Below are 22,780 nucleotides of genomic sequence, written 5' to 3'. Positions count from 1 at the left end.
CGAATCGGAGCTACAGCTGCCGGCCTACACCATAGCCACAGCAATGCCAGATCTGAGCCACGTCTGCGGCCTACACCACAGCTCTCAGCAATGCCAGATCCTTAACCCACTGAGTGAGGCCAGGGATCAAACCCGCGTCCTCACAGATACTAGTCAGGCTCGTTAACCACTGAGCCACAGTGGAACTCCTCTCTCCAGGTTTTGACATCCTCTTCTTTCTGAAATGTCTTGACTTTAGAACTGATTGTTTTTCTTTCCAACATATGGTTTAATTATCTACTTTTTCGGTTCAGCCTTAAATTGCGAGGAATGAGGCAGGGCGTGTGTAAACACTGAGACACTGTGACTCACCACCTCGCAGCTGCCTTTCTCGTCCTGGGAGCCTGATACCTGCCTAGGTCTGTCCAGTGCCATGGGCACAAGAGGCACAAATGTCAGAGCTGGGTCACTACAGGCCCTGCCCAGAGGTTTCCGAACCGCACCGAAGGCCTGACTACAGGCTCCACACACTGGCTGTTGGCACGTCTGGGCTCCCCCCACAGCTAAGCTTCTGCAGCCCCTACCCCTTCTGTCCTGGGAGACATTCAACCAGTACAGGCCTGAAAGGCTGGGGCAGGGTGGGGGGATTTGCTGCCCTGCTTCCTATCCTAAAAGCCTACCTAGTGCCCAAAGCCTCCTGCCTGGTCAAGGAGGAGCTGCCCACAGGAAGAAGCCTGCTGCCCCCTTCCTCCAAGTGCCCGCGTTACATCTGGACCTAACTCCTGGAGCTCCCTCTGTGGCACAATCAGATGGCGGTGCCTTGGGAGCCCTGGGACACAGGTTCGATCCCCAGCTGGGCACAGTGGGTGAAGGATCCAACGTTGCCACAGCTGTGGCTGAGGTTGACACCCGTGGCTCAGGTCTGATCGGCCCGGGAGTTCCATATGCTGCCAGGGACTTAACTCCTGTAACAGAACAGGAGGTAGGCCCTAGAATGCAATCCCTGTGGGAAAGGAACCTTGGATTGAAATGCCCTGGTGTGAAAATGACTGAAAGCAGGTTTGTGGGGAAACGGGAGGGGTAGGATTCTGGGGGTCTGGACTGGCGGGTGGGGTGGGGGTGGGGGTGGGGGTAGGCGAGCAAAAAGCCTGATAGAAAGGACATCTCCCAGGGTGGAGGTGGACCAGGGCCTCAAGCCAGGCTTGCCCTTGATCTTGGACTCAGGTGGGCACAGAGATGTCCTGCCCCGCCCCATAGGGACTCTGGAGACCTGTAACAGGCGTGTCTCGCTGGAGGCTGCCTTCATACCCATCCCCTGGAAGAACTGCCCGCACGAGTTCCTCGCCTTGCTTCGCACCCCATCCCTCACCTTCCCACGCACCTTCCTGCCTCCTGGCACCAGGAGGCCCCAGGGCCGGCTCCACTCTCTGTGGGCTCCTCGGATTCTGGCTCTTGGCTGCCCTGTCAGTCCCCTTGGCCCCACCCAGGCCCTAGGGATCCCCCTTCCTGTGCAGCCTCCTCCCGGAGTCTGCCCTGCGCAGTCCTGGGTGCCCCCTGCCGGCTGGGCTACGATGAGATGCACGAACCTGCAGGCAGGGTGCCCGCCACCCCCAGCCCCCACCCAGAGCGTAGCCTGGTGCATAAGCACCTGGTTGCTGGCGGGTCCCATGTCAGGCTGGGGCTGGCCTTCCCAGCCACCAGGCACAGTCCCCCAGGGCCTCCAGGCAACCCCCAAACCAGAAGGGAGAGACCCCCGGATAGACCTGGGAGCCCCCGCCGGAACAGGAAACCTGATTCTGCCACTTAAGATTGTGTGAACTTAGACACATTTCTTTTTTTAATTTTTTAAAATTATAGTTGATTTACATTGTTCTGTCCATTTCTGCTCTTCGGCAAAGTGACCCAGTCCTACATATATACATTCTTTATCTCACACCATCTTCCATCATGTTCCATCAAAAGAGACTGGATATTCAGTTCCCTGTACAGCAGGACCTTGTTGCTAATCCATTCTTTTGTTTTTTTGTTTTTTGTTTTTAGGGCTGCGCCTGCAGCATGTTGAAGCTCCCAGGCTAGGGGTCCAGTCGGAGCTACAGCTGGGCCTATGTGCCAGAGCCACAGCAATTAGGGATATGAACTGTGTCTGCTCACAGCAACGCCAGATCCTTAACCCACTGAGCGAGGCCAGGGATCGAACCCAAAACCTCAAGGTTCCTAGTTGGATTTGTTTCCACTGCGCCACGACGGGAATGCCGCTCATCCTTTCTAAATGTCATAGTTTGGGACACGTTTCTTAACCTCTCTGAGGCCATTCTCTCAGCTGTGGGAGGCCGGTAACACATATGCATCCTCTGAAGGTTGTCAAGATCAGGAAAAAAGGGAGATTATGGGTTCCAGATGGGCTTTAGCAATCAGGAACCCAAAGATGGTGTGCACACTTTGCCTACAGGCAAATACATGTGTCTTCTAGGGAGAAGTCAGGAGTCTCTCCCACTCCCACTGCAAAAGATTAAGACACATCGGAGTCCGAACACGGAGTTCAAATCCTGGTTCTGACTTGGGGGCAAAAGACTCTCCCTGTGTCTGTTTCCTCATGTATAAAACGGGATTCATGATAGGAAACAGCCTCACAGAGTTGAGAATTAAATGGGAGAAAACATGTCAGGCCTTTAGCACCCTGTCTCCGAGTGTTTGCTATTTCAATCTTCTAAGTTTATAGAAGAGAACACTGGGGCCCAGAAGAGGGAAGGTCTCAGCTGAGGAGGAGCCAGACAATGGCCACACTGGCTGCCTGGTTTTGGAAAGGGCTCCAGGAGGTGGGAGTTGGGGGAGGGAGGTGAGGATAGGAGTGGGGGGTGTAGGAAGCGGAGGTGGGAGTGGGGGGCTCTAGGAGGTGGGAGTCGGGGGAGGGAAGTGGGGGTAAGGAGGTGGGAGTGAGGGGGCGAGGTGGGAGTTGGAGGGAGGGAGGTGGGAGTTGGGGGAGGAAGGTGGGAGTCAGGAGAGGGAGGTGGGAGTTGGCAGGGTATGGAGGTGGCGTGGCGGTAGGGAGGTGGGAGTGGGGGGGGGAGGTAGGGGGTGGGAGTGGGGGGAGGGAGGTAGGAGCCAGGGGGAGGAAGGTGGAAGTAGGGCATAGGTGGGAAGTGGGAGTCGGAGGTGGGGGACTTGGGGAGGTGGGAGTCAGGGGAGGGAGGTGGTAGTTGGGGGGAGGGAGGTTTGAGTTGGCAGGATAGGAAGGTGAGGGGCTTGGGGAGGGAGTGGGGGGAGGGAGCTGGAAGTTTGGGGGGGCACAAAAGGTGGGAAGGAGGAGGGGTGAGGGGAGGAGGGACCGTGACCTGCTGAGCGCATGTGCGGCCTGGCTCATCTCTTGGGTCCTTGAAGGCTCTTGGGAAGTGAAGGAGGGTACGCGTCCACATAAGTAAATAAAGGCGTTTACTAAAAACCCTGCAGTGACGGAGCCCTCACCTTCACCCCCAGGACGGCGGGGACCTCACCTGGACACCCCCCCTCCCCCACCATCATCACCCCCTCCCTCCTCCCAGCGCAGGACCAGGGACCTGAGCACCTGCCCTCCCTCCCCCCAGGGCTGAGGACGGCTTTGTGGTCTCCTGTCTGCGCTGTCCCCTCACAGAACACAAGCCAAGAGGGTCCTTTAAGAGCCAAACTGCCCCCTCCGGTGTCTGCAGTTCAGTTGACAATCACCTTCACTCTCTACACACCTTTCCTGTGGGTTTTCCCACAGCACTTTGTTACTGTTTTGTGCCTCTGGCAGCAGCGTATTCATGCACGAATGTATTCCCTTGTTCAATGACAATTTAGTGACATCCTCTCTGGCCCACCCTCAAGCACCTCCCGAGATCACTCAAGTCAATTTCTCTCAAGGGACCCCAGGGAGTCCCCTCCAAGTCCAACCTGCCCCCCCCCCTTCTAACTTGCTTGGGAAAAGGAGGTCTGAGTAGGATTTTTGGATCTTTAAGCACAGCTGCCGCACCCTTCCGGACGTGGGTGCCCCAGGTCTACCTTGATGAAAGGTTTGACTGTCTCCAGCTGGGCTGCCCTCCCCGCAGCTCACCAGCCTCCCTGTGTACACACAGGCTTCCCCCCACAGGCCCGACACTGGCATGCCCAGACCCCCACCTTCTGAGTGCTCCCAGGCAGACCTTATGAATGACTCCTTTAAGCTCCAGACCCCTCTTCCGAAAAAATACATTCATGCAGAGCCATGTCGGTAAATTTCCAGAGCTGTGCTCCCTGGGTCCCTGCGTCTGAGGGTCAGGGCTGAGCACAGGCCAAGGTCACTGGGGCCCCTGTCTGGGAGTGGGGTGGGGCTGGGTTCCGAGGAGGATGTTTGTGGCTGTGGAAGTTTTTCCAAGACAGGATCATAATATTTGCTATGTGCTCTCTCCTTCCTTCCCTTCCATCAGCACCGTCTTCCCTCCACACACAGGGAGGGGAGCAGAGAAGCCAGGAGATGCTGGCTTCTGTCCAGCCTGTCCTGCTGCAGCTCCATCACCTGTCACTCTAGAGCGAGGCTGCCTGCTGACAGTCCCGGGAGGATGGAAGCGCTGTGAGGGCACGAGCTCCATGAAGGAACCCAGGCAGAGGAAGGTCTTCATCTCGAGAAAGAGCGGACAGAACACGAAGCCCGAGCCCAGCCTGGCAGCGCCCTCCTGGCCTCGGCCCCTCCCTGCTGCTTCCCACGGCTCCTTGGCCAGACCTGCAGCCCGAGAGGACACCTGTCCTCATACTGACTCTGGCCTCTTCTTCCTCCTGTGTGGTCTTCAACTCCTCATTCCCATCCCTCTGCGCCTGAGCCAGGTCTAGAGAAGAATGGCTCTCATACTCACGCAGAACACCTGCCGGCTTGAGAACAGGATGGGAGGAGGCGGAAGTGAGCACCTGGCCTCAAGTCCAAACAGTGTAGACGCAGATGGGCTGTAGGGGGGCAAGGTTTGAGGAGGGCGTGGACTGGTCCCGTGGTGGGTGGAGGTGGGGCAGGAGCACTCAAAAGGAGAGGGAAGGTCAACGGCAGACCTGGAAAGGGGTGTGGGCATGGCGCCATCCGGGAGGGCAGGGAGCAGGGCACAGGTGACCCAAGGATGCAGGTTCCTGGAGAGGAAGATGGGCTGCACTTCTGCGGAGTCTGCACTTGACACCCAAGGGGGGGGATTTACACTAAGGTTGCTTCTCACCCTTTCTCCTGCAGACCCCCCAGGCACAAGAAAATGCCACCTGCACTTTCCAGAAGGAGCTTCTTCCTGCTGGGGAAGTGCATACACACGTGCGCGCTGCTTCCTATGCCAAACAACTTCCCTCCACCCCTCCCCTTGGTCATCCTGGGAGACTCAGTCACAGCCTTTGAGGGGCCTTCTTAAACCCTCCCACTCCCCTCCTGAGCCTTTAGACTGCTTCCCAGCCAACTCCTACTATAGCATGACCAGAACGTGAGTTTGTCTATTTAACAGTCTCCACCACAGGGCTTCATCTCCCTGAGGACAGGACCTCTGACAGTAATATAAGAGTGGATTAGTGACAGACAGGGCCCTAGGGCAGGAATCCCAGTGAGAACTCAGGCCTCGGGTGGGGGTGAGAGTCGGGGGGCAGGGGGTGAGGCTTGGTGAGGGATTAAGGATCCAGAGGGGAGAGGACCGGATGGATGTGGGGAAGAGGCAGAGACATGAAGAGTCTGGTGTAGAGAAAAGGGCTGCAGTGTTTTGCTTGTTTTCTTCTGCCTGAAGCCCCAGCACGCTGGGAGAACCCAGAGACCACTCCTGCCCAACCAGGATGGGCTAGTGTCCGAGCAGCCTGGGGTCACCGCTGGTGAAGGATGAGTCTGGTATCCAAAGGGGAGGAACACATCATCTTCCCTACATGGCAGCCACAGTCTTCCCAGTTCTACAGGTCCTTCTAGAACCTTCCTCTTCCCCACCAGGGGGTGGAATTTGCGTCCCTCCCCTGAACCTGGTGGGCCTCTGTCTCAATGACTAGGAGCTGCAGAAGCGATGTTATGTGGCCTTGGAGGCTGGGTTGTACAAGGAGACTTTCTCTTCTGCCTTTTTTTTTTTTTTTGTCTTTATGCCTTTTCTAGGGCCACACCCGCAGCATATGGAGGTTCCCAGGCTAGGGGTCCAATTGGAGCTGTAGCCAATGGCCTATGCCAGAGCCACAGCAACGTGGCAGCTGAGCCACATCTGCAACCTACACCACAGCTCACGGCAACACTGGATCCTTAACCCACTGAGCGAGGCCAGGGATCGAACCCACAACCTCATGGCTCCTAGTCGGATTCGTTAACCACTGAGCCACGACAGGAATTCCCAAGGCAACCTTCTGAGCTCTCCCTTCACAAGCCTGTAAAAAGTTCGGCTCCCTTAAAGCCTCCGTGGAGGAGACCACGCAGGAGGCAGAGGGACCCTGGGCTTCAGCAGGTCAGGCACCAAACGCGTGGGTGGGAGGCCTTCAGGTAACCCTAGCCCCATCCCCCCTGACTGCAAGCCCATGAGAGGACCTGAGAGTCACGGGGCTGAGCCCTGTCCTCCTCCAGAACCATGAGAGTGAAGGAGAGAATAAATGATCGCTGTGGTTTCAAGCCTTTGACTGTGGGGGAGGGTTGTCACACAGCAGATACAAGTGTAAGGAGACCGACCTTCCTGAAATCTGCGCCTGGTTAGGGATAGTAAGGTGCACCTGCCAACGAACAGAGTCCCCACCTCCCTGCCTTGGGAAGGGGCGGGGGCGAGCCAGTGGGAGAGGAGCCAACACCGAGAGATGCCAGCGTCAGGATGCCCAGAAGTCCCTGGGCCCCCCAGGACCTGAGATGCACTGCACGTGGCTGGTCCAGGAAGCTGATAAGACAGACGGCCCTGACAGGGTGGGCATCTGGAGAAGGAGGGAGGGCTGAGTGAGCGCCTCCTTTCCTGCAGCAACTCCAGGGCCGAAGGGGGAGGGCGGAGGAGGAGGGTTGCAGCGCCTCCCCCACAGGGTCAAACAGACTGCAATCTCCATGTCCTTGCCTCCTTTGCTGCACGGCTTACTCCCCACTGTAGGTGGGTCAGGGGACATGATTCTGGAGGCCTGCAGAGTTGGTCTTCGCCAGCTCCCAGCACGGGCATTGAGCCCTGGATGCCCAATGACCACCCTGTGTCTATTTCCATAGCTCCCTTCTCTCCCCAGATCACTGCTTGCTCCCCAGGAACATTCTTTTTTTTTTTTTTTTTTTGGTCCCAGGCTAGAGGTTGAATCAGAGCTGCAGCTGCCAGCCTACACCACAGCCACAGCAACACAGGATCCAAGCCGCGTCTGTGACCCAGACCACAGCTCACGGAAAGGAGCCCCCATCTTCATGGATACTAGTCAGGTTTGTTTCCACTGAGCCACAGCGGGAACTCCCCCAGGAACATTCTCGATCCCCTACCCCAAGGGATTTCTGGCACCGTCTGGAGACAGTTTGGGTTGTCACACTTGGGGTCTAGTGGGCAGATGCTGGGACGCTGCCTCGAATCCTCCAGCACGAAGGACACTCCCACCAAGGGGAACGGCCCCACCCCAGATACCATCGGTGCCAAGGTCGGGAAACCCTGGTTTCCCTCAGGTCCTGCCAGTCCCATGTCCCATCCTGGTAGAGCTTTGTTCCTTTGCTTTCCACGGTGACAAGCAAGACAGAGAGATGATCAGCCACCAGCCAAGAGAGTGAGGTTGCTTCTTGCTAAATTTGACCCTTCCTGAGATGCTGGGATTGAACTGTCTCTGACAGACCGGATACCCTGCCTGCCAGGACCAATCAGCCTGGCGAGGCAGCCTTGGGGGAGGGGGAGGAGGAGGGGGAGGCAAGAGGAAGCGCACACCCTGTGCGCCCAGCCCTGCGGGATGTGGCTGATGAGTCACACGGGGCTGTCCCATCTGTGCCTGCTTCAGGGCCCCCGAGCAGCCCAGGAAAGGATATCCCAAACCAGAATCACCCCTCACACAATCGCAGTTCATTATATCAGCGGCTCTCGGGGAGGGTGGAAGTGCTGTGCTTGCTCAGCTCACATCCCAGTCCCGATTCCCAGGAGGCCTTCAGAACTGGAGCTGAAGTGGACAATCCAAAGCCTGTGTGCCCTCTCCTCACTTCCCCTGCAGAGAGGGCCTGAAGGGAGGGGGGAGGGGAGGAAGATGCCCAGCAAGGCCAGAGGGTCACATGCTCACACACTGAACTTGTTTGGAGCGAGGCCCTGGCCCTGCCGCCCTTGGCCGCCCCTGGTCCAGGAGGAGGAAGCCTGTTGCAGGTGTCACCTCTGCTCCCCAGCTCCCTGCGGCTGGGGGCCCCCATGGTCACACCTGATGTCTGGGTTACCTGCCGTCCCTCCGCAGCCATGGGCCCTCCTCGCCAGCCCCTCTACCCCACAGACCCCCACAGGAGACAATAAACAGCCCAACCTGTCCCGGATACCTTCCCCCACACCTTGGCTGCCTCACCTCCCCGAGGGAGCAGATGAGCTGCCACATTCCTGCCGGCCTGGGGGCTCTGCAGCGTGAACTAAAGGAAAAGTCTCCCCGTGGCTGAGGTAAGATCACATTGTGGGAGGCAGTAGGAAGGACGGCTAGAGGCTTTCTCGCTCTGGTCCTGCCGGCCAGAGACACACCAGCAGTCACACAGCCTTAATGTTCTCCACCTCACGGGACAAGATGCCAGTGTCACTTTGTTCCCATTTCATGGATGGGTAAGTGGAAGCTGAAAGCAGCAGGGGCCTGGGCATGGTGGCAGAGAAGAGCCTCCCAGCCTGTCCAGGAAACAGCAGGGAGCAAGGGCCACCATGTGAGGCCTGGAAGTTGGGGCAGGGGACTTTGATGAATTTCAGCTTTTCTCCAAACACCAACTCCTCTGTCCCCTCCTCTCCACAACTTCTGAGATTGTCAAGGCCAAAGCCCCAGCCTTATTTATTTGCTTAACTCACTCTGAGGGCTGTACCTGCAGCATATGGAAGGTTCCAGGCTAGGGGTCGAATCAGAGCTGAGGCTGAAGCCTACTCCACAGCCACACCAGATCTGAGCCGCATCTGCCACCTACCCCATAGCTTTTGGCAACATCAGATCCTTAACCCATGGAGCAAGGCTAGGGATCAATCCCACAGCCTCACAGAGATGGTGTCGGGTCCTTAACCTGCTGAGCCACAGTGGGAACTCCTTCAGCCTCATTTACAGACTCCCCTGGAGAGCCACCCTCTCCCCAAAGGTAACTTGCCATTTGCAGTTATTAAACCCTAAGTGTCAGCCTCTGGTGCTTCCCACTTCCCATGCACCATCTCATTTCATCCTCACAGACCACTGAGGGAGGTACCAGTAACACCCCCATTTTACAGATGAGGAAACTGAGACTGGATGAGGATGGCGACTTGCCTCATGCAACAGAGCCAGGAAGAGGCAGAACTCAGAGGTCAACCTCTAACTGATGGAACCCAGATCCTCCCTCTGGACCCTGCTATTACAGATGTTTATTGATGTATGTGCCCTGCGTGGCTCTGAGTGGAGACCAGCCCACCCTGGAGTCAAGAATGAGAGGGTGCATCCACATGCAGTGGCCACGACCCACATGTGGCTCTTTACATTTCAACTGAATAAAATTAAAAACGCAGTTCCACAGCTTCCTTAGTCACACTTCAAGTGCTCCCCATACATTTTGATTGTATAGAACCTTCCTATCACTGCTTAAAGCTCTGGTGGAAGGTGCCAGATGGGAGCCTGCACCATTGCCCACCTGCCTGCCAGGCTGGCCCATCTTCCTCCTGGGGCTCCATTGTCCTGCTGTTGCTGCAGGACCCCACTAGACCCCCCCGAACACAGGGCCCTTCATTTCTAAAATCGCCTGGGTGGGGCGTCGGGGGGGGGGGGGCGCTGATCTTGTGGGGGGCTGATCTGAGCAAGGGTCTTAGATCTTGGAGCAGAGATGCTGTCGCTAAACAAACGGGAGCTGACGCCGGGTGTTGGGGGCGAGGGTGCTGCCGGCAGAAGTCACAGAATGTCAGGAGTGCTGGAACCTCGGGGAGCTGGGATAGATGCCCTCATCTCAGAGACAGGCCACCGAGTCCACACGGGGACGGAGAGCACCTGAACCAGGGAAGAATCACGCTTAGATCTGCAGGCCGTTGGGGTGCAAAGGAACCCCGTAATCTCCTTAGGAATTTCCTCTGGCTTCCGAGGAAAGTGTACGCCACAATGGGGGGAGGGAGGGAGGTTCTCTGGGGTGGGTCCCCACCGCCTCTCCTCCTGGGGAGGGGAGGTTAGGGACAGCCAAGGAAGGCCACAGATGAGGCAGGCACCCCCTGTAACAGGGCTGCGAGGCGGAGAGGGGGAGCCTCTGGGCAAGTCACCCCTGCCCTGTTTACAGGATGTCTCAGGGGCATCAGGAGAGAGCTGGGAGCACAGGCAGCAGCCACAGGAAAGGAGAAAAGCGGTGAAAGAGCGTTTATAACCAGAAGAGACTCGGGAGAGGAAAGGGTGACTTAGGGAGAGCACAGCCCTGCCCCAGGCGGAAGGAGCTGCCTCTGCCGGTGGTGGGGGTGGGGCCGGAGCTGGCGCTGGGGCCACTGTTTAAGAGAGAAAACAATGTATTCATTTTCTCCATCAATCCAGCCAGCACTTACTTTTTAGAGCTTTTTTTTTTTTTTAAACTATATGCACTATTTGTTTTGTTTTGTTTTGTTTTGTTTTTTTGCCTTTTCTAGAGTCGCTTCACCCGGCATATGGAGGTACCCAGGCTAGGGGTCTCATCAGAGTTGTAGACACAGAACTACGCCAGAGCCACAGCAGGCCTACGCCAGAGCCACAGCAACGTGGGATCCGAGCCACCTACACCACAGCTCATGGCAACGCTGGATCCTTAACCCACTGAGCAAGGCCAGGGACCGAACCCGCAACCTCATGGTTCCTAGTGGGATTCGTTAACCACGGAGCCGCGACAGGAACTCCAATATGCACTATTTTTTCAAAGGCACCTGCAAATTCCAATAGAGGGGCATCCAAAAGAAAAAAAAAAAATCCCGGACAGGTACTCCTGAAAGGTGACAAAGTCATCAAAACCAGTCTGAGAAACTGTCACAGCCAAAAAGAGCCTCAAGAGCCATGACACTTCAGTGTAACGTGGTGCCCTGGATGGGATCCCAGGACAGAAAAAAAGGACATTAGGTAAAAACGAAGGAAAGCTAAATGAAGTATGGACTTTTGTTAGTGATAATGTAACCAGTATCAGTTCATTGTAGCAAAGGTCCCACACTAATGGGGATAATTGGGATGTTAGTAATTGGGAAAACAAATACGATCTGTTAAAATTTTTCAAAGGCACCTGTTAAAAATGACTTCCAAAAAAATTACTACTTAAGAATCACTTAAAAAATTATAACATTTAAACATGGGGAAATAGGAGTTCCCATCATGGCGCAGCACAAACGAATCCGACTAGGAATCATGAGGTTGTGGGTTGGATCCCTGGCCTTGCTCAGTCCGGCATTGCCATGGGCTGTGGTGTAGGTCACAGACGTGGCTCGGATCCCGTGTTGCTGTGGCTGTGGTGTAGGCCAGTGGCTATAGCTCCGATTAGACCCCTAGCCTGGGAACCTCCATATGCCGAGGGTGCAGCCCTACAAAGACAAAAGACCAAAAAAGGGGGAGGGAATAAGGAGGGGCTGGGTTGGTCCAGGATTCTACAATTTGCCCAATGTGTTTGCCTGTATTAGTTACCTTTTTCACCACAGCCCTGAGAAGGGAGTGTTACCACTATTCTCATTTTACAGAGGAGGAACCTGAGGCTCAGCGCCGGGTAACCTGCCCAGCGTGTGTCTCTCCCCCCCGCTTCCCCCCCCCCCCCCCCCCCCCCCGGTCCAGTCAGCAGGGGACGAAGCAAGAACTGGAAACGTGTCTCCTGCAGTGCTTTTCCCATTGGCCCTGCCCCTCCTGACTGACTCTCTGCAGAGCTGGGCTGTGGGGAGGGCCACCCTGTAGCCAAGCACCTCCCGGTGGGTGCCCTGGGGGCCCGTGGGACACTCTGGGGGGAGAAAGGGCTGGAGAACAGGTGCCAGGTCACAAAGACACTGGGCTGTGTAGTTTCAGCAGCTCTGGTGGCATTGGCAGCCTCGAGCCGTCAAAACCGAGGGCCTAGGGGGCACCTGTCCAGGGCAGCTGGCTTCCCCGGAGAGCTGTGGGGGCCGTGGGTGGATCCTGGGGGGCCATGGGGAAAGTGGGGCAGTGGCCCAGTGAGAATCAAAGGCAGGAGGGGTTCAGCTGCAGGATCTCCTGGGCCCCAGGGGTCACTCCAAGTGGCCGCTCCCTGAAAGAAGAGGCCACCAGCTGCACCTCAGCCAAGTTTAGCTGCAGCGCCAGCCTGGCCGAGGCTCAGCCCGGGGCTCCAGCCCTTCCTCCGAGTAGATGGGCGGATTTTTCTTTGCTGACTCAAGGCTTAACACTGCTGCCAAGGCCTGCAGGGCAGGCAGCTCATGTCCAGGCAGTTCTGCAGGCGTGCTTGGAATTACTTCGGTGAGGGCTTCGAGCTGACCCTGCTGGGAAGGCGTGTGGGAGTTTGTGGGGTTAAACATTGCCAGGCAGCCCTGGGAAGGCTGTGTACAAGTCCAAGGACGGGCCCCGCCCAGAACCGAGTGAGTCTTGCCAGGTAGAGAGTACAGGGAAGAAAACTAATTTTTTTTTTTTTTTGCATTTTTAGGACCACACCTGCAGCATATGGAAGTTCCCAGGCTAGGGGCTGAACTGGAGCTGCAGCTGCCGGCCTATACCATGGCCACAGCCACACCGGATCCAAGCCACGTCTGCAACCTACACCACGGCTCACAGCAACACCGGATCCTCAACCCACTAAGCAAGGCCAGGGATTGAAACTCGAATCCTCATGGATACTAGTCGGATTCCTAACCCTCTGAGCCACAACAGGAACTCCAAGAAAACCTATTTTGATCTGAGTTTACCTTCACATACCGTCAACACAGCCTTGGGACAAATGATGGGAGTGAAAAGAGTACAGAAAGATTTTTTTTTGGTCTTTTTCTTTTTTTGGTCTTTTTAGGGCCGCACCCTCAGCATATGGAGATTTCCAGGCTAGGGGTGAAATCAGAGCTACAGCTGCCAGCGTACACCACAGCCACAGCAATGCCAGATCCGAGCCATGTCTGCAACCTACACCACAGCTCATGGCAACACCTGATCCTTAACCCACTGAGGGAGGCTAGGGATCGAACCCTCAACCTCATGGTTCCTAGTCAGATTCATTTCCGCTTCACCAGGACAGGAATTCCAGATTTGAAACCAGCCTAGGGTTCTTTCCTTTGGCAATTTTTAGCCATGTGGCCTTCAGGGACCCTACCCCACCCCCCACCCCCTCCCCCTGCCTCGGTTTCTTATCTGCATAGCAGGGGCGGGGGGTGTATGTGTGTGAAACATTTACTTCAGAGCCGGGATAATGACACCAGATCATGCACTGAAAATGCTGCAGGAGTCGTACCCCATTGTAGGCGACAGGGGCCATTGTCACTCTTTGTCCGAGATAAGATCCGGCGGCAGCTGTGCTTAACTCTGGCACAAGGTCAACCCTCAGGATCAGGCATGAGGGATGACTCTAGAACCGCTGAATGTCCCCTCATAGGGGATCTGTGAGGTCACCCCATGGCCCCCTACTCCCTCCCATTCTTAGAAGAGACTGAGGCTGCTAGGGATGGCTCGCTTGCTGTCTGCCAACTGAGAGCTGAGCCTCGGCGTGTATCTCTGGTCCTGTGGCCGGGTCTCGCTGCCACGGTCCCCGTTCCTGATGCTTCAGAACTTTCTGGGACCTGTGACAGTCACCACCCTACACCCAGATGCCAGAATCAGGGTGAGAGTTCAGTCTGCCTCTTTTCCCAGATGGAAATCGAACCAGGATCCTCCAAAGTAAAAGGCTGAGAGTAAAATGGCTGATGGGGTGCAAAGAAACCTTAGAAATGACAGACTGGGTCCTGAGAAATTTTTTAAAAGGACTTACGCTTAATCTCATTTCTATTTGATTTGGTGCATTTTACTTCAGGAATGTAGGCTCTGCCTATCTTTTCTCCACCTGGCCTTAACCATTTATTTATTTAAAAAATTTTTTTTCTTTGTCTTTTCTGTATTTTCTAGAGCCACGCCCGTGGGATATGGAGGTTCCCAGGCTAGGGGTCTAATTGGAGCTGTAGATGCCAGCCTACACTAAAGCCACAGCAACGTGGGATCTGAGCCATGTCTGCAACCTACACCACAGCTCACAACAACGACAGATCCTTAACTCACTGAGCAAGGCCAGGGATCGAACCCGCAACCTCATGGTTCCTAGTCAGATTTGTTAACCACTGAGCCACGATGGGAACTCCTGGCCTGGTTATATTTAAATAGGACCTAAATCTTGCAATGTTGGCCCTTAAGATGTCATTGAACTTGGTGAAGTTCAGTCTGGGTGTGGAATTTCGCTCAGGTATGACAAGGCGCCGCATGAGTTTCCAGATGTTCTAAAGCCCCCATGGTTGGGCGAAGTCACCATCAATGTCTAGCCCTCTTAACTTCCATTTTCTCTAACCAATGGGTTTTTCTTTTTCTCTTCTTTTTTTTGGGGGGGGGGCATACCTGCAGCATATGGAGGTTCCCAGGCTAGGGGTCGAATCAGAGCTGTAGCCGCCGGCCTACCCCACAGCCACAGCAATGCAGGACCTGAGTGGCACCTTTGACCTACACCACAGCTCACGGCCACACCGGATCCTTAACCCACTGAGCGAGGCCAGGGATCGAACCCATATCCTCATGGACGCTAGTGGGGTTGGTTAACGGATGAGCCATGACAGGAACTCCACCAAAGGTTTTCCTTAAGCACCCATCCTGGGTGGCCCAGGGCCCCTGGGCCTCAATCTTTGAAGGGGGAGAGAAGGCAAGAAATGGGAGGGGGTGGTGATGTTTGCAGGTAAGAATGTGCTCTGACATCTTAGGAATTTGCACACAGAGGCTGCAGGCCCAGCCTGGGTCCTGTTCTCTCAGAGCACCAATGCCCAGAGGGCACCCATCACCCGCCACCCGGCCCCGCCTGGCCCTGCCCAGTGTGCCCGCTGTCACACTCACACAGGCGCCCTGACATCTCTCAGAGGTTGAAATTTTCCCACATCCCTTCTGGGGAGTCTAGCCCAGGGGTTACACACACAGACAGGCCCCGGAGTGAGACTCTCTGTACTTGCATCCCAGGCCCTCACATGACCTTCAACCAGTTACTCCCAGGACAGCATCTCTGCTGGGTGGGCCAGGAGATGCAGTTCAAGATGATCAGTTTTGTCACTGAGGGGCTAGTCTGGACAGCAAGTCCAGGCCGAGGGCACACAACTAGTTTTTGGCTTATTGCAGCAAATGATCTGTGCCAGTGATCACAGGCCCATATTGACTGCGAGTAAAAAAATGAGGGTGGATTCTAAGAGACTCTCAAATAATAAATAGTCCCAGGGCCCTTGGTTAAGACTTCTTCAGAGAAGCCTCGGGGAGGGGGGGCTTTCAGGCCAAAGCTGGAGACCCTGCACGTTCCAATCTCAGCAGGTACTATATCCTGAAAAACCAGAGCGCTGCCTCAGAGAGCAAAGTTTCAGAGTCACAATTCAGCTACTCTGGGGACACCTGGTTGCATGAATGTAACAACTGCCTCTGTGACAATGAGCACCGAGTCCACTGTTGTGCTACCATGGTGAGCTGCCTTGCAAACACTGAGAACGCCCTGGTGTGACTGAGGGTTTCCTTTTCCTTCACACTGAGTCACCCTCCCATCCCTGAGCTGCAGAGAACTGGTGTCTCAGTGCCTCAACCAGCCTGGGTCAGCCCGCCCAGCTGGCCCTCGGCCGGGAGCCTGACGGGTCCCCGGGGCACTAGTGACACTGGCTCCGGGAGGGCTGAGATCCAGAAGCTCCTCCGTCCTCCAGTGGAAGTGTCTTTGTCACATCACCAGCCCAGCGCAGGGGACACAGGAGCCCTCCCTGCCCATCCATGTGTTTTGTGTGCTGAGGCACGGGGCCCTCGGGGGACAAGACATTCCAAGAAGCTTCTGGAAATGGGAACTGCCAAACACTTGGCAAGGGAGAGGAGCCGAGATCATCCCGAGGCCTTCCAGGCACAGCCTTGCAGACAAGACCCGCCCCCGCGCCTGTGCCGCTGACGTCACTTACCCAGGGCTCCTTGGCAGATGTCTGTGCGGGTAGCTCCTCCAATAATAAACTGGGGATTGTCGCAGATCTCCTGGAAATGAGACCCACAAAGTGCCGTCAACCTACCAGGCACGTGCTTTTACAGTGAGGACACCCCGGTTCCCAACAGGGGCATCGGACGCCCTCTGCGCCTTCTGTCCCATGGTTAACAGTTAGTCGGCCGTGGGGTCCTTGTCTGAGCCTGCCCTGGTGGGGGGGCGGGTCCTGTTGGGTGGCAGGGGACACCACTGCTCCACTGGACCCCACTGCTCCAAGTGCCTCGAGCCCATCGCGTGGCGCTACTTCCCAGGGCCGGGGCTGCCCCAAGTCCAGCCTCCTCTGGGACCTTGACACTGTCCCCACTCTGGAGCAGCCCTGCCCTCTGCACTGGCTCCGTCCTCTGTTCCCGCATGGAACCAAACCCCTCCCACTCTGCTCGCCCTGTTCCCACCTTCTCCCATAGCTCCGGACCCACTCTGAGACCCAACTCTGAGACGCCCTCACGGCCCCCTTGTACTCCGAGTCCCAGAGTATTTGCATCTGCAATTGAGCACCTTGGGGTGCGCCGTGCAGTGGTGCTGGCGATCCCTGTCTTCCAGATGAGGGCAGGGAACAGTGGCCAGCCTTCTGGATCCACCCACAGGCCCTGATCCTTGGGGCATCCACCTCCTGGGCCCGGCAGTGCAACAATACGGCACGGGCTGGTTTTTCCCAGGCAGTCCTCCCAGGAACCATTTAACAGGTGAGGAAACAGGCCAAGAGAGAAAGCCATGTGTCGGAAGTGACACTGCCTGTCAGCCGCGCAGGGCACTGGGATCTCAGCTCCCTCTTGTAAACCACACACCCTCCACTCCTACACTGCCTCTAATTGATGCCCAACAAGCCTCCGAGGGCCTCTCACAAGTCCCCTGACAGATGCCAACCTTGAACAGTGCTGGCCCTCTGCGGCCCTCTCTATGCTTCCTGATTCTGGGGGCCCCACCCTAAAACCACAGAGGAAGTCGGGGCATAAATCGGGGCTTCCCTAGGCATGGGCCCCTTGGGGGGTAGGAGTTCCGCCCACAGCACCCCGAGGGCCCCCCCCCCCCCCGCTCTGTCCAGCAGCGGCTTTCCCTGGGTGATGCCTGGGTCCAGCCCCTGGCCACCCTGGCTTAGATCCAGAGGCACTTCTGGAACGTGCCACAGGGCACGCTGCTTTCAGGCTTCTGCCGGGTCCCTTCTCTGCTCAGGTTGCTTGGTTTGGGGAATGACAGTGAGAATGCTTTTCTGCTGAGGCCAATGAAGCCAGCTTTGCCCGGGGCCTGCCAGCCAAGCACTTATCCAGCTGATGGAGTAGCCTGTGCTGGGTGCTGGAAGACCAAGAATCAGACTGATAATCCTCAGGGTGCCAGCACTTACCAAGAAGGATTGTTCCATTATGTTTGAGAAACTTCCTCATGCCTTTGGCAGCCTCTCCAGAGAAGGCAACGTTTGGAGTGGCTCTTAGAGATGCTTCAGGAAATTGAAACTTGTACACAACACCAGGGGCACTGAATTAAGCACACAATGTCACGATCTGAGGAAAGGGGTGGGGGCTTGGGCTCTGGAGTCTCCCCCTTTTTGTTTTGTTTTTCGCTTTTTAGGGCCAGCCACAGGTGCAGCATATTGGAAGTTCCCAGGCTAGGGGTCAAATTGGAGCTGTAGCTGCCAGCTTACACCAAAGCTCACAGCAACACGGAAACAGAGCCACATCTGAGACTACACTGCAGCTCATGGAAGTGCTGGATCCTTAACCCACTGAGCAAGGCCAGGGAGCCAACCTGCATTCTCATGGATACTAGTTGGGTCAGTAACCCGCTGAGCCACAGTGGGAACTCTCAACAACCTGGGTTTGAATCCTGGCTCTGCCACTTCTTATATGGGTTCTATGACTCTGGCAACTTTAAGCCTCAGTTTCCTCATCTGTATAAGGGGATGGTGATGACAAGAGCACCAACCACATGAGGTTGTTCTGAGGGTTAAATGAGATGACAAGTTAAGCGTGCCTTGGTAAATGCTATAAAGGTTACCTACTACTGTCCATCGACAGCGGCATGGATAAAGAAGACATGGTACATATACACAATGGAATATTACTCAGCCATTAAAAGGAAAGAAATAATGGCATCCTTAGCAACATGAATGGATCTAGAAATTATCATACTAAGGGAAGTCAGTCAATGAGACACCAACATCAAATGCCATCGCTTACATGTGGAATCTAAAAAAAGGACACAATGAACTTCCTTGCAGAATAGATACTGACTCACAGACTCTGAAAAACTTATGGTTTCCAAATGAGACAGGTTGGGGGGTGGGAAGAGGCACTGGGGGCTTGGGATGATAATGCTATAAAATTGGGTTGTGATGACTGTTGTACAGCTCTAAATGTAATAAAATTCATTAAGTAATAAAGTTACCTACTATTATTATTATTGAGGAATTCCATGACACAATCACTGAATTTGGGGGCAGGAGATGCCAGTTGGAGGCACAGTTCGGCCAGCTGAGCGGAAACGAATCATAAACCTCCCAGAGGCCTTAGATGTTTCAGGATCAGACAGGGACTGACACATGGGTCCTCACTGTCCCCTGACTGGTGCCATCCTTGGATGGGGTGGCTTTTCCCTCGCTGTGCCTCTGTACTTGGTCCTTACCGAGGACCTCAGCCACGTCCTCTTTGGCCCCCTTTCTATCCCGGAGCCCTCTGTGGGGAAGGCCCCTCTGAGGAAGAGCAGCGCCTGAGCTCTGGGACGGGCCCCACCCCTGCCTGCCCGCATCCTCTGCTCTCACTTCCTCGGCCCGTTTGACTGTCTCCTCCCTGCTTTTCTCTGCAGTCCCTTCCTCTCTGGGGCTTGACATATGACACATGCCAACTGCTCTCATCTGAAAGTACAGCCTCTCAAACCCCAGGTCCCGCTCTCCCTGCCACTTTTCCTGCCCTCCTTTCCCAGGCACCCTTCTGAAATTGGCTGGGCACCTGCCATTTCCGATTCCTGACTTTGGCGTCTACGGCAATCTGGCTTCTACCCCATTGCAAGTGCTCTAAGTCACCGACGACTTTACAGAAGTCCAAATCCAGTGGACAGGAGTTCCTGTCATGGCACGGGGGAAATGAATCCGACTAGGAACCATGAGGTGGCAGGTTCGGTCCCTGGCCTTGCTCAGTGGGTTAAGGATCCGGCGTTGCCATGAGCTGTGGTGTAGGTCGCAGACCCGGCTCGGGACCTGGCATTGCTGTGGCTCTGGCGTAGGCCGTCAGCAACAGCTCTGATTCAACCTCTACCCTGGGAATCTACATATGCCACGGGTGTGGCCCTAAAAAGACAAAAAGACAAAAAAAAAAAGGTAAATCCAGTGGACAATGTTTGTTTGCCTTGCCTGACCTGAACCCCAGCAGTGTTTGAGAAGGTGGAGGGGGCAGCTGTGAGCTGTGAGCACTAAACACCCATGGGCTGGTCACAGTCCTGGCTCCACCCCAGACACCTGTATGAGCCAAGAGTTAACCTTCCCAAGCCTCAATTTCTTCAGGTGCTAAGTGGCTGTATAACAGCCATCCTCCCTCTTGGCTGTGCAGGGCACAGCCTGTCCCATCCTAAGGCGGGGCCCTAAAATGGCCTCAGACCACTATTTCCCCAACTGGAAGTCCTGCAGGTATTTCCAACTGCTGAGTGACCTGTCTGTATCCCCTCACTAGCCCCTAAAGCCTTCAGAGTCAGAGACCACATGCACTGGTGCTGGGCATACAGTAGGTGTTCAATATATGCTTAGTGACTGCATGAAAAAATAGGCAAAGAAGTATGTAAATTCACTTCGTAAACAGTAAAGTGCTATGCAAATGTAAGGTGAATACATTCTCTCTCGTGTATCACTTTCACAGCCATCATTTTGTTCGAGGTTCATTACAATCTTGCATTCATTCATTCCACAAATACTCAGTCTCTTTGGTCACAGATCTATCCCCGGCATTTAAGACAGTACCTGACATATAACAGGCACTCAATAAATACTGTTAAGTGAAGGAATGAATGGATGGATGGATGCCTACTGTGAACCCACTGGGGATATATTGGTGAATAATACATGGTCCCTGACGTTCAGCAGGAAAGACAAGCAAATATATGTGTAACTATATTTGCAAATTGTGAACATGCTCTGAATTAGCGGGGCTGAGTGATAAGGAATAACTAGATGGTAAGGAGACTGCTAAGAATGGTCAGGAGATATCTCTTTGGGGAGGGAACATCTGACTCAATCCAAAAAATGAGTGAGCCAGCCTCCAGAAAGTGGGAAAAGAACATCCCTGAGAGGTGAGGCAGGAGAGAGCTGGTGCCCTTGAGAAATAAAAAGGTGCTGAGCCTGGTGAGCAAGTGACGAGAGGAAACTTCAGGCGTCACTTCTCCTTTTAGATGAAGTAAAGGGAGCTAGAGGGGTTAAATGGTTCACACCCATTAGCAAGAAATAAAGTCAGCTGCCCCCCCCCCAACACTTCCTACTGCACTTGCTTCCTAGGCAGTGGGTTTAGGGTTACAGCGGGTGACTGGGGGCTCAGAGCCTAAGCAGGACAGGGATGCTTCTTTTCATCACAGGAGTCTGGATCTCCCAGGAAGCCTATTAGAGGTTGGGAAGGGGAAGCCTGGCCAGGTGCCCATAGTTGGTGGGACCAGCAGGGGTTCCACTGGAAACGGGATGGATAAATTGATCCTGCCAGGGCAAGGGGGGACAGAGGCCGGATGGGGGTGGGAGGGATAACGGAGGTCGGAGGGGCCCCTGAGATTCCGGGGGAGGGGGGGATTCTGGGGCAGAACTGGCTCCAGGCTGCAGCGTTTCCCCCGTCCTTTGCTCATCACCGCGGTAAAAGTTAAGGGGAGGTCCCGCGGGCTCCCATTTGGAAAACAGGAAACTCTGACTGGAGAAATCTACCCATCGCGACAAGAGACAGTCCTCAGTCACAAAGGCCCAGGCTGTGCGTGGCTTCGCCCCCTCCCTGAAGTAGACTTGAACCGAGTTAGTGACCGACTTTCCCGGGTTAGGTCTTGCACAGCCGCCCCCCACCCTCCGCGCTTTCTCTGCAGACTCTCCTCCCCACCTCCCCACTGGAGTCTAGAAGTTTCCTCCGGGACCCCCTAGGTCAGCCGAGTTTTTGTGAGTTTTTGCTGGCGGGCCTGCTAGTGGGATCTGAGGGCAGCGTGCGCCTCGGCCTGTCCTGCCGGCGCCTGGGTGGCCGAGGGGACGCGTGCGACAGCGCGCCTGCAGAGTCCCGGGCTGGGCTCCGGGCCACGGGGGCAGGCTCCCCGCGCCCCGGGCCCTGGGTTTGGCCGGCCGAGAGGCCTAGGCGCCGCGCCTCTGGGCCCCGCGCCCCGTCCGCCCGCATCCCGCCGCGGGCGCAATCCTTACCGTGGGCCGCTTCCACTCGATGCCCCGGGTCTTGCCGGAATACGGACCCAACTCCTTGAAGCCCAGGGAAGACGGGAGGGCTGGGAAGGACGGGTCCTGGAAGAGCGCCCCGGCCTCCAGGCACTGGTCCCGCAGCTCCGCATAGTCCTGGTTGAGGTACTTGACCGCCCTCTCGTGCGAGCCCAGTCCCTCGGCCGCCTCCCGGTCTTTAGCCAACTTGGCCGCGATGCCCGCCATGGTCGGTGCGGCGCCCGCGCTGCCGCCCAGGGAGCGAGCGAGGGTCTCGGCTGTTGTGCTGCGCGGCACTCGGCAGGGGCGCGGCCAGGGCCCGGCGCGCTGCAGCGGGAGTGCCGGCGGCCGCCGCGGGCGGTGATTCACCCGGGCGGGAAGCGCCCTCCGCCCGGCGGGGCGTGGCCTGGCCGCTCCCGGCCTGCGCTGCTACGCGCCCCGGCCCTCGGCGGCCCGCGGCCTGCAAGGCGCCGGCCGGCCGGGACCGGCGGGGCCGGTGCCGCCATCTGCGGACGGTGCCCGGGATGGCCCAGCCGGGCCGCGCTGCGCGCTCGGGCGGCCGGTGGAAGAGTCGGGCCTCGAACCCAACCCGAGCTGACTGCCCGCTTGCTGGGGTGGAAGGCTGGGCGAAACCCCGGCCCGAGGCCGTCGTGACTTTCCAGGAAACACCCTGTGAGTCAGAAGATCGGGGACAGAGCTCCAGGAGACAAAATTAGCTCTGTAAGAAGCTAATGAAGAAGGAAGAAGTCCCTCCGCTATAGTCCCCATTTTACGGATTTGAAAACTGAGCATCAGAGGGGTTAAGTGACATCTCCAGTGTCGCACAACTAATCAGAGGCAGAACGGGAATTCTAAGTTAGCAGCCGTGTGTTATAATTGCGCTGCTGCACACTGTTTTTGGTGAACCCCATGATCGCTGGTAGGCTTGCCAATTTGGCAAATAAAAACACACCCTCCCAGTTAAATTTGAATTTCAGTGACCACCAATGATCTTCTGGTATAAGTATGTCCCAGCCATATCATGGGGGATATATTTAAATTAAAAAAGTATTCCTTATGTGGGGGAGCAAACTTTCCCACCCCAAATTTCTCTTTGACATGAGCTGGAAATCATCAAGGCGCAAAAGACTCAGGAAGAGGCTTGTACATCCCAGGTAAGAGCCTCAAGAATTTAGATAAAAGGG

General features: G+C 55.9%; 1 protein-coding gene across 1 annotated transcript in view; it reads right to left on the bottom strand.

Moving 5' to 3' along the window:
- The window catches only part of CAPN2 (calpain 2), a 61,098-nt gene extending 39,044 nt beyond the window's left edge, over positions 1 to 22,054 (bottom strand). The window contains exons 1-2 of the mRNA XM_047755606.1: positions 21,588 to 22,054; positions 16,155 to 16,224 (exon numbers count right to left, since the gene is read on the bottom strand). Coding sequence (XP_047611562.1) covers positions 16,155 to 16,224; positions 21,588 to 21,824 — 307 coding nt within the window. The 5' untranslated portion in view covers positions 21,825 to 22,054. The remainder of the gene's footprint in view (positions 1 to 16,154; positions 16,225 to 21,587) is intronic.
- Positions 22,055 to 22,780: the final 726 nt, after the last annotated feature.

Source organism: Phacochoerus africanus, chromosome 12, assembly GCF_016906955.1.
Source record: "Phacochoerus africanus isolate WHEZ1 chromosome 12, ROS_Pafr_v1, whole genome shotgun sequence".
In the NCBI taxonomy this organism is placed as follows: Eukaryota; Metazoa; Chordata; class Mammalia; order Artiodactyla; family Suidae; genus Phacochoerus; species Phacochoerus africanus.
The sequence above is the reverse complement of the archived record's forward strand: the minus strand, read 5'-3'. Positions and strand labels throughout refer to the sequence as shown.